We start from the raw sequence: 10,888 nt of genomic DNA on the forward strand, positions 1-10,888 counted from the left end.
GTTACTGCAATGCAGTGAATCACTGTAACAGCTACTGTGACAGTTTTAATCTACCAAAAGAGAATAACAAGAATGGGCTTAGGGAATGGGGTTCGTTAAGCTAAAAGCTCATGTCAGCATGCTAACATGCTGATGTTTTTAGATGCAGTGTTGACCATGTTTACCTTCTATGTTTAGCATGTTAGCATGCTAACATTTGAGGATTATTTTTTTGAGACTTTTCCCTTTATTTTGAAAGTGGATAGACATGAAAGATGGGGGATGACACGCAGCAAAGGGCAGCAGGTCGGATTCGAACCCTGCGCCACTGCAGGACTCAGCCAACATGGGGCGAATGCTCTTACTGGGTGAGCTAGAGGTCACCCCACATGCTAACATTTGCTAGTTAGCATTCAACACAAAGTACACTACTGAGGCTGATGGGAATGTCATCAGTTTTGGAGGCATTTTGACATAAACCAAAGTATTGGACAGACTTAAATTTTGACCTGAGGATGGCGTCAGAGGAAAGGTCTGACGCTAACCCGAAGTTAGGACACTTTAGTACAAGAACCTGGCTTTCTGTAACAAATTTGATGCCAAACCAGACAGTTAGATTATGAAATATTTCACTGGAATCAAAACAATCTGCTGGTGGCGCTAGATAAAAAGTCAGAGGACGTTATTAGGATTCATCAGCTGGTGCCTCTGAGTATCTGTAGCAAATTTCATGATAATCCATCCAATATTTGTCAAGATATTTCAGTCTTAGACCAAAAAGGCAGACAGATCAACATTACTATCTCAAGAGCTGCAGATGCAGCCTGGTCATGGCTTGCTGACGTGCTGCCATCTAGTGTTAGTTAGTAGCATGAGCAACACAAAAGTAAAATGTCCCCATCTTCTTTAATGGCTAGACAACAAATTGGATATTAATATGAAAAATGCAATATTGTCATTTAAAGGGGAACTCTGCCAATTTTACAAATACAGGTCACTTTATCAGTCATGGTACAGTTTATCACACCCTGGGCTCGGAAACTACAAGTTTGGGGCCATAACCAGTTAGGAAGGATCTAGCAAAATATGCTACTGGTTGCTTTATGGGATACGTAGGATTCTGTCCTTTTAGAGCTTGCTGCTTGATACATACTAGTAACTAAAAGTCAGGATATCACAGCATCTGCTGCATCTCATGAAAATCCCCCAACTTTATTGAAGAACGCTATGATGAGCAATAATCCATGGTTTAAAAGTGCAGTAGGTAAGACTTAGAAATCTAACTTTCTGTCATATTTGCTGAAACTGACCCTATGTTCGAGTAGAACTACATGAAGCAGGTAATTTAATAAAAAAGCTGGCTCCTCTGGCACCACCTACAACCTGTAGTGCGATTTGCAAAAATCTACCGCTCCCTGTTCAGATGCTCCAAGGGCCGGGGTCTAACTGCATGTCAATCACTGCTCATGCACACGCAGAGACCATTTTGGGCTTTAGTGGAAAGGGGGGAGGGACTGAGAAGTTGTCGATGTTCCAATTTTTTGGCTAAGTCCTGGATCTTCACAATCCTACCTACAGCACCTTTAACACTAAACAGGTATGGCTGGGAGAAAATCCCCAAAAAAACCACATGCACAATTTTCAAAGATAATCTTTAATGATAAAAAAGCACGAGTAGTGTTAGAAACATGAATTCACAAGTCAGCATAGACAATGTGTTTTGTTCTTTCTTTGTTTCAAAAACCAAGAATGGGATGTAAGTTTGTTTTTGGTATGGAATTCAAACATGAATGTTTGTGCACAACCTGCTGGGATGGATTTTGTATGATTGGCAGCTCAGCAGTGTTTTTGTTGTATCGTGATCTTAAGGCCACTGGGAGGAATTACGAGGTCAGAGCAGACGTGTAGACTACACACAGACACACATTCGAACACACGCATGTCCCAACAATTCCAATCAATCTATGTCTTGATTTGAACTTTAAACCAACTGTTAGGTAGTGCTGTATTTGGTAAAAAAAAAAAAAAAAAAATTCCTACAATTTATGTGTACCACTGAAGTGAAACTGAAATTGGACTAAGTAACTCACGAAAAGCAACCTGTGATTCCTTGATAACTTAGTTACGTATAAAAAGAATATTATTACCTGATTTACAGCAGCTGAGCTAGAATCTTCAGCACTGTAGGACATGCTGAAAAGGTCTGCTACTAACATCAGGAAGCAAGCTACTAGAAATCCAAACAATGGCAGCTTGCACGTTTAAGAGAATTGGGAATTGGATTCCCAGGCATTCATAAAGCCTTGTGATCAAAGAGTTCTCCCAGTTGAGATCAAGATTAAAAAGAGACGTGTAAGTTTGTTCTGGTCCCACGCCGCACAGACGACTCTTTGTCTCCTACAGTGCGGTCTCTTTGGACTCTGGCACGACTGGTTTAAAGGTCAAGATCTCTGTGAAGGTGTGACCTATAGACAGAAGCAAAGAAGAGATCATTAAAACATAACATCTCATATCAGGGCGGCACAGTGGCTCAGTGGTTAGCACTGCAGATACTCAGGCTGGGCAGAGTTCGATCCCTTTCTGTGTGGAGTTTGCATGTTCTCCCCGTGTTTGCGTGGTTTTCCTCTGGTTTCCTCCCACCATAAAGACATGCATTCTAGGTAACTAGGACTACAGTTGAGAATGATCCAACTGGCTAACACTGGCGCATTTACAGAAATGTTGATTAATGTGCACTGTCCTTCTCCTACAATCAGTCTAACAGCTCCTCCTTACGTTTCCACTGGTCCAGGGTCTGGTCTGAGTTGTCTAGCGAGTGGTCGTACGGCTGTGCTTCTGTCTCCTCCTCTGGCTCTCTGAACTCAGTGAAGTAAGGCAGCATAAGAGCATCTGCAGCGGTTACTCTGCTCTCTGGATCCAGCAATAGCATGCGCTCCAGCACAGACACGGCTGAGAACAAAAATGGAAACAGTAAGTCATATCACAGCTTGACTGTCAGTCTAAAATTGGATCAAATTAAAAGGCTGAGCACATCCTACCTTGTGGATTAGTTGTGGAAAACACCTTCTGAAGGTCTTTCTTTTCCACTTTTGGAAGGCTTTTGATGTAGCCTTTGGCCTAAGAGAAGAAATGAATGCATTTGATGCAGCACAAACTGATTACTGATCACTGATTTTGCCCAATTGTGTTTCCAATTCCTAAAATTCAGAGGATTTGGGTGCACGATTGGGTGCTACAACAAAATCAGGCAGTGTATCTTTAAGTTCCTGTATGTGCTGCATGTTGTGAACTCACATCCTCAGATTGTAGTTTTGATACAAATTCCTGAGTTGGTGTTCCTGTGAGCTTCATGATCTCAGTCAGCTGATCGAGGTCTGAGGAACAGGGGTCAAGGGTCAAATGTGATCAGTCAGGATAATTCTTTCAAATAATTTAAGAGGTCAAATTGTGAATTTTTACATTGATTCTACAAAACAAATATTCCTCAATGTAACTCGTCAGCGGAAACGTTTCAGTGAGGTAAAAGGATACGGTCTCTGCCTTTAAAAAGAGGTTTTCCTTGCAGCATCTCTGCCATGATGCAGCCCACAGACCAAATGTCCACTGAGAAAGAAACAGAAAGCAGCACATTTCAGACTTTCTGTTAGCATCCCGAGGATTTTGCAAAACATTGTGGGCCAGTGATCAGCAGCAAAAGATGCACGCATTCCCTAACAAAGCACCTGCAATATAAGGTAAATTGTTAAGAGATCACCACCTAGTGGGAAATATGTATTATTACCATATGATTTAAACGAACAAAGCTGTTTTTTAACACCACATCCTATCAATTTGACACAAAAAATGTATTAGGAGTATTTTTTACATTGACGTTTTAGCTGCTTTCTAGACACACTATTCATAATCATCAGTGTTGGGAAGGTTACTTTGTTACTTTATCAAAGTAATGTAACTTATTACATGTCATTACTTTTATAAATGTCTAATAAACATTTTCAAATGTTAACCATTTTCAAATGTTTAAGGGTTAGAACACTGTGACTTTTCCTGCAACGTTCTAAAATGATTTTGTCTCGTCTGGAATCTTTGGTCTAAACTGGGCATTATATAAAATTATTAAATGTAACCCTCAATGTAATCATGAACATTTTCATACATAACTGTAATTTAATTACATATTTTCCCCCCAGTAACTGTAACGGATTAGTGTTTTAGTTTAGTATAGTACCTTCCTTTTGTAATTAAATTCTATAACGCCGTTAACTATTTACTCCCCAACACTACAAGAGGAATAGATACTAATGCCTCGACTGACTGTAGCTTCAACAGACCAGAATGCACTGCAACCACAAGACATGTTCGAGAAAAACAAAGTGACAAGCCTCTGCCTGTTCACTACAGGTTATAAAGGTCATTCTGGGAAATGCAGTAAATCACGAGCTGAAGCAGAAGCCCTGAGCACTGACACAACTATGCTGCATCGTAACATAACATGAGGATTCAGTGCTAATGGGGGAGCATTGAACAGGACACGTTGGTGAAAGGTGACAGTGTGTGTTTTTTTTCTTTAATTAGTTCTTCATTACCCGTCTGAGTGTAGTGCATCCAGCTCAGGATCACCTCAGGGGCTCTGTACCAGCGCGTCACCACATACCCCGTCATCTCGCTGTCTGCCTGCCGCGCCAAACCAAAGTCCAGGATCTGACAGAACACGACATGAAACGCAGTCCAGTTAGACACAGCAGCATTTGCATTTTTACTCATAATGAGGTTACAGGTCTGGCAACAAGATGTTAGGGACTCGTTTCAAAAATGTTCAAAGACGTTGTTCATTATCTATATTATTCCTCTCTTCCTTAGGTGAGATTCCTTCTATAAGCCCCTAGGGGGTTTTCTTAACCTTCTTGTTGTCCTCGGGTCAAATCTGACCCATTTTCAAAAAGTTTCTATATCAGAAATTTTGGGTTTCTTTCAACCAAATTGTCAAAAAATATAACATGTTTGGTTCCATACAACGCTCTTCACAAGTAAAATAAATGATCAGTTCACTACTATCAGTGAATTTGGGTGTTTTATTCAATGTTAGGGCATTTAAAGATAAATTGATAAAAGAATGAAACAAAAACATTTTTAAAAAACGCAGAAAAAAATCGACAAAAACATCGGGAAAAGCAACAAAAGTGTCGAAAAGTCGACCAAAACGTTGAAAATATGTTTGAATTTTGACCCAGAAAAACATAAAGTTGCATGGTCGACGGGAAGACAACACGAGGGTTAATCACACCTGCACAATCTTTGTTTTTTATTAGTTCATTTTCTTGTGTTACTGTTGTCTTGATTTTATTGTGCAAAATAAACAAATTCACACAATTCTGGCCAATGCAATGCTTTTATGGTTACTGACTGTCCCTTTTCAGTGGTGGAAGAAGTATCCAGATCCTTTACTTAAGTTAAAGTACTAATACTACACTGTAAAACTACTCTGTTAAGCATTGAAAATGTTACTTAAGTAAAAGTATGTAAGTATGATCAGGGAAATGTACTTAAAGTATTAAAAGTAAAAGTACTCCATGCAGAAAAATCCTTTTAGAAACTGGAAACGATTAAAAGAGTTCTGTTAATCCACTAAGGGTTTAATCGGCTAATCATTTCAGCTGGACTTCTAGGCCTGTATATTGTTGGGTAGTTTGATTTATAATAAAACATCTTATTTAATAAACTACATTTGTTTTGTGTGCAAAACTCATAACTTATAAAGTCACTAGTAACAAAAGCTGTCAGATGAATGTAATGGAGTAAAAAGTACAATATTTCTCTCTGAAATGTAGTGGAGTAGAAGTAGAAAGTGGCTGTAAATGTACTTAGTTACATTACACAACTGTCCATTTTAAACTTTAACTCCATAAACAGAAACATCATAAAATGAAGACGCATGATGGTTTTGTGTAGGTAAAGTGTACCTTGAGCTCACAGTCTTGGTTGATGGCGAGATTTCCTGGTTTGAGATCCTAAAAAAAATGAGAAGCAAGAGGAAACTCAAATCCAGTCATAATAGTGTAATAAAATGGGCAGGGTAGAAGATTGTGCAGGAAACGCCAACTCCTTTTAAAACTAGATAACAATGTGTGAACACAATCCTTATCTCACATGTACTGTATGGTGGAAATATTACCGTATATATATATAAAAAGACAACTTACCCTGTGGATTATACCAGCAGAATGAATATACTGCAATAAAAGAAGATAACAGGGATTTAATCAACAAAACAAATAAACTAGGCATGGGCCGGTCACCGGTTTCAAGGTATAGCGCGGTTTCAAAAAGTCACGGTTTCCAAACCACTAAACTTTCCCGTCATACCGTTCCTGCGGTTTGAGCTGAGTCATCAAGGACAGAAAGTGCAGATTAGAAATCTGTCTCCCTGCCAGTGTGCAGTGTGTTTAAAATAAAATACATTGTGTTCAATGGACATTTCAAAATAATACATTTTAAAGCTATAATAGCAATACCGCAATACCGTGAAACCGTGATCTTTTTGCTAAAATAAACTCAAGTAGTAAAGAGATTGAAAAATTGTCCACAATGTACAAACAAAGTAGAGCTCTCCACCTTAAGCCCTTTGAGCATCTGATAAACCAAATACTGAATTTTCTCCTCTGACAGCCTCTGCATCTTCATCAGCTTCCCCAGATCTGTCCCCATGAACGGCATCACCAGATAACTTGAGGAAGAAGGGAAACATTATGAGTGGGATACTTCCCAACAGGATGCCACTTTGAAATAATTTGGCCAAAAGCTTACAAGTCATGGAATCTGTCCAGAGAGAGGTCAGCAGTAAACACATCATATAGGCCAATCACCTGCACCAGACAGAAATATACGATACATTACACTTTTGGTTCACAAACGTGCATGTTCTAATTCCACTGGTGTAAAAAGAAATAGTCGGGCAGCCCTGAGGGCTACTACTGATAATGCTGACGCTCACATTTTCATGTTTCATGTGTTTGAGAAGCCTCAGCTCCCTGTAGGCCCGCTTGGCGAAGAGCTCCGACTGGAAAGGTCTGTACAGCTTCTTGATTGCCACTTTGGTTCCTGTTCTGGAGTCCACTGCTGAGCTGAGGATGAGAGATGAACTATGTAATATTTACCCACAGAACATCAGATGGTGTGAAACATGAACAATATGGGGAAATCATGAACCAATCTAGGAACTTCACTGTGATCAGGGGAAAGAAAATGAGATCCCTCCCATCCTCTGATCTCAGTGACTGAAGATCTGTCTTTCTTATATCAGGACTGTTTACTATTAGGTTCACAGGTCGGTGTAATATGTGGCAGCACTGATCCGGTTGTAATCTGGGCCACACAGGGCTAATCTGAGGGTCTCTTGCCACACACACACACACACACACACACACACACACACACACACACACACACACACACACACAGAGGCCCCTGCCTATCCATTTCCCTCATTTATATAGCTGTAGCAGGCGGTTCCATCTCCAGCTTGAATCCGACCCCAATTTCTCAGAGTTGATCATGTGTTATTAAGTTGCATTGATTCGGTTAGGGCAGTATTCGCCCACAGACACAGTTAATCATTGATAACAAAGGGGCCGCATCATGCTGCGAGACGCACAGAAGTAGTTCTTTATTGTTGTTTATTGTACCCGGTATCGGTAAACTTGGGTGAGCGCACCGAGGCTGTTACACCCAGAATTAACCAGTCATGCTTTTCATAATTCAATAACCCTGGGGGTTGCTAAAGACGACAGGATGGCTGTGGTGAAGCGAAGGTATCGGTGCAAGTGTTTCCATCATATCAGGAAGTGAAGCAGCATGTGTTCAGCGGAGCGCAGATACTTTTTTCTTTTGTTTGACTGTGGCACAGTGCGGCTGCTGCCTGTATGGCCCCATCTGTTCCATCGCTTCCTTTGTTACCGTGCTCCACACGCGCGCACACACACACACACACGCAGTACGATCAGAGTTATAGCGTCTCCCAGTTTCGCAGAATTGACTTACCATACCGTCCCGTACGCCCCGGTCCCCACCTGCTTCAGCTCCCGGTACCGCTCCGGTACTTCCCATGAGGTTTTGTTGACTTCCTGGCGGTAATAGCCGGGTCTGACTCGCTTAGACATCCTATTCTATTAAAAAATCCAAATAAAACAATCTAGGGGAGGTTCTTCTTTGGTTGTTTTGTCTCATCCGTCGCTACACACCCATTGTCCCAGATCCTACCTATGCACTATAGCCTCGATCATTGCGCAGCTCTGCGTGTCAGGCGCACCCTGAGGTCACCCAAAGCCACTCCCGAGTCCTGAGGGGAGCCTTCAATTAAAGGTGAAAAGGAGAACGGAATGTGAGTAATACGAGACTGGGCTAACATTACTTTGAAATGCGTTGTGCGCACAATTTGGAAAAGTTGTCAATATGCGCTGTCCTTTAAATTGCAGCGTTAACCCTAACGTTCCTCAGTGCTTTGAGCATGAGTAAGGTAAGGGAATGTTTGAGACGTGCTGGGACGTGAACATTATACTGACGCCCTGGATTGTAGACACACAACTACTGGGTTACAGAAATACTAGACTGTGTCATGCATGCGTCCATGAAAACAGAACAAGGAAGCAGCAGTGTTGTGTCATCTCGGTCTTCATGAGATTTACGAAAAAGTGTTTAAAGTTTAGTCTATTATAGGAGTAATCTAATGGCAACAATTACAAATGTTATGCAAAGAGAAATGTGGAGGTGAGTTCAGTTCATGATATGAAAAGGCAGCTATGGTAGGTAGTTAGTGATCTGGCACAAAATAAAGAGGACACATTGTGTATTGACTGCTCAGTTTATTAGAATATATTAAGGCTATAGCTGAGGAAGATATCAACTATGTGTTTCATATTTAGTGAGGGGAAAATAAAACTCTGGAACATAATCAAATATCATGGTCTATATTTGTCACTTTGTGTGTGTGAAAGTTTAACGGCCTAATTTTGACAACAAATCTGAATGTATCTGCCAAACCGACAGATTGATCTTGGTTAAAACAAATTCATGAATGGTGGTGAATGTTTTTTTTTTTGCTTGATAGCATCACATTTGTGGCACAATCTACAATAAACTTCCCTTTAGAAGTTTGCGTGGTCACAACCCGACTAAATAGTTAAACACAACATGCAGTTCCCATTTTTCATTTGCTCAACTCTGGATCAACTGTCATTTCACTCTGAAGCTTGCTGAACATGTTAGGTAACAAAAGGGGTAAGTTATGTTTGTGGCTCTGAGCCTATGAAGTGATGCTGTGACACAGACAAAAGGCAATGGTTCCTATTATAGGAGAATAGATTGTGCGTGTTTATATACTGCGGCTTATTGGATCAAGTGTAATCTCACACACACACACACACTCACACACTCACACACTCTCTCACACACTCACACACTCACACACTCACACACTCACACACTCACACACTCACACACTCACACACTCACACACTCACACACTCACTCACACACACACACACACACACACACACACACACACACACACACACACACACACACACACACACACACACACACACACACACACACACACACACACACACACACACACACACACACACACACACACACACACACACACACACACACACACACACACACACACACACAAATTTGGTATGTTGAGGTGACACCTTACAGTTTGTCAGAGTCAGACAGGTCACTGTAGGACTGGTTGTCTGAGTCGTCATTAATAGCTAGCCAAACACCAGGCAGGCAGGGAATGAGCTGAGGGCCTTCTTTGTAAAGTCATTTGGATAGTCTTTTGTTATGTGCCAGTTATCTTTTTTTTTTTTTTTTAGTGCATCTTTCATTCAACTTCCTCCACAAAATGCATCAATTTCCTCATATTAAGTCACTTCTGATGTTAAAGCACACTGTAACATAACGTTTTAAGCCGAAATGTCAAACAATGGAAGATAATAATCACTTCAAAACCATTCCCTGGCACATTTCAGATACGGTAAAAAGATTTCCACCATGACATCATATTTGTATCTGTATGCATTGGTACCACTAAACTCAACTAGTTCCCTGTCTGCCTTGTATCAGCTAGGTAGCCTATGGGGTGTCGTGCCTCATGCTAACTTCCCTGACGCTGCCTGCCAAAGTAAAAGAGAGTTGTACAGTGAGTGGAAGAGACATAGAAGGTACACAAATATGAACTAAAAAGACCAATAAACTCTCTTATCATTTTAGGCAGGAAAGCGAACAATCAAGGAAGTTATTATGAAGATCATGTGACACAGATTTCATGGGCCCAAGCTGGGGGCTTGCTGTCATAGGGAACAGGATTTCTGGCTGTGGATGCAGACTCTTGCAGTTGCTCCTCTCCTTCATCCCTCTCTCCCCGTTCGGTGGCCGGGCCTCCGCCCACCCATGCAGGAAGCTCCAGACCCGGCTGCGAAGAGAAGGGCTTCTCCAGAACCTTGAGGACTCGCTGGACCTGCAGCACAGAGGGGAAGTGAGAGCTGGTAAACAAAGTGAAAGCGGAAAAAACTGAAGCGGAAGAGAGCAAAAGGGAATCGAGTGTAACTTAAGTGCATTCTAATCTTTGTATCACTACTTTGAAATCTGAATGCAAACATTGAGTTTTGTTTGGTTACATTATACATTTTGATTATTTTTCCAACTCGGGTGCGCAACTAAAACAAAGCGGTGATAAATTGACATTCAGGTGTACGAAAGTGTTAAGTCCTGACCTCAGAGAAATCTCCATTCTCAGCGGCCTCAATTGCATTCTGGGCAATGTAGTTCCGGAGCACCACACGAGGGTTGGTGCCGTCCATCACCGTCACCCTCTCCTCCTGCACGGCCTGCACGTCGCTCT

General features: G+C 41.2%; 2 protein-coding genes across 2 annotated transcripts in view; both read right to left on the minus strand.

Moving 5' to 3' along the window:
- Nucleotides 1-1,612: 1,612 nt before the first annotated feature.
- Nucleotides 1,613-8,488, minus strand: mapk12a (mitogen-activated protein kinase 12a). Its single transcript, XM_031283199.2, has 12 exons — nucleotides 8,017-8,488; nucleotides 6,971-7,100; nucleotides 6,784-6,842; nucleotides 6,592-6,703; nucleotides 6,180-6,209; nucleotides 5,940-5,987; nucleotides 4,566-4,680; nucleotides 3,511-3,582; nucleotides 3,274-3,353; nucleotides 3,018-3,096; nucleotides 2,755-2,928; nucleotides 1,613-2,444 (listed from the first exon to the last, which is right to left on the minus strand). The coding sequence occupies exons 1-12, from the start codon at nucleotides 8,133-8,135 to the stop codon at nucleotides 2,377-2,379; spliced, it is 1,086 nt and encodes a 361-aa protein (XP_031139059.2). The 5' UTR covers nucleotides 8,136-8,488; the 3' UTR covers nucleotides 1,613-2,376.
- A 1,354-nt stretch (nucleotides 8,489-9,842) lies between these two features.
- selenoo1 (selenoprotein O1) overlaps nucleotides 9,843-10,888 on the minus strand; it is an 8,743-nt gene continuing 7,697 nt past the window's right edge. Inside the window, exons 8-9 of the mRNA XM_031283195.2 lie at nucleotides 10,761-10,888; nucleotides 9,843-10,504 (exon numbers count right to left, since the gene is read on the minus strand). The exon at nucleotides 10,761-10,888 is cut by the window's right edge and continues 29 nt beyond it. Of these exons, the coding sequence (XP_031139055.1) occupies nucleotides 10,286-10,504; nucleotides 10,761-10,888 (347 nt within the window). The 3' untranslated portion in view covers nucleotides 9,843-10,285. The remainder of the gene's footprint in view (nucleotides 10,505-10,760) is intronic.

Source organism: Sander lucioperca, chromosome 7, assembly GCF_008315115.2.
Source record: "Sander lucioperca isolate FBNREF2018 chromosome 7, SLUC_FBN_1.2, whole genome shotgun sequence".
Lineage (NCBI taxonomy): Eukaryota > Metazoa > Chordata > Actinopteri > Perciformes > Percidae > Sander > Sander lucioperca.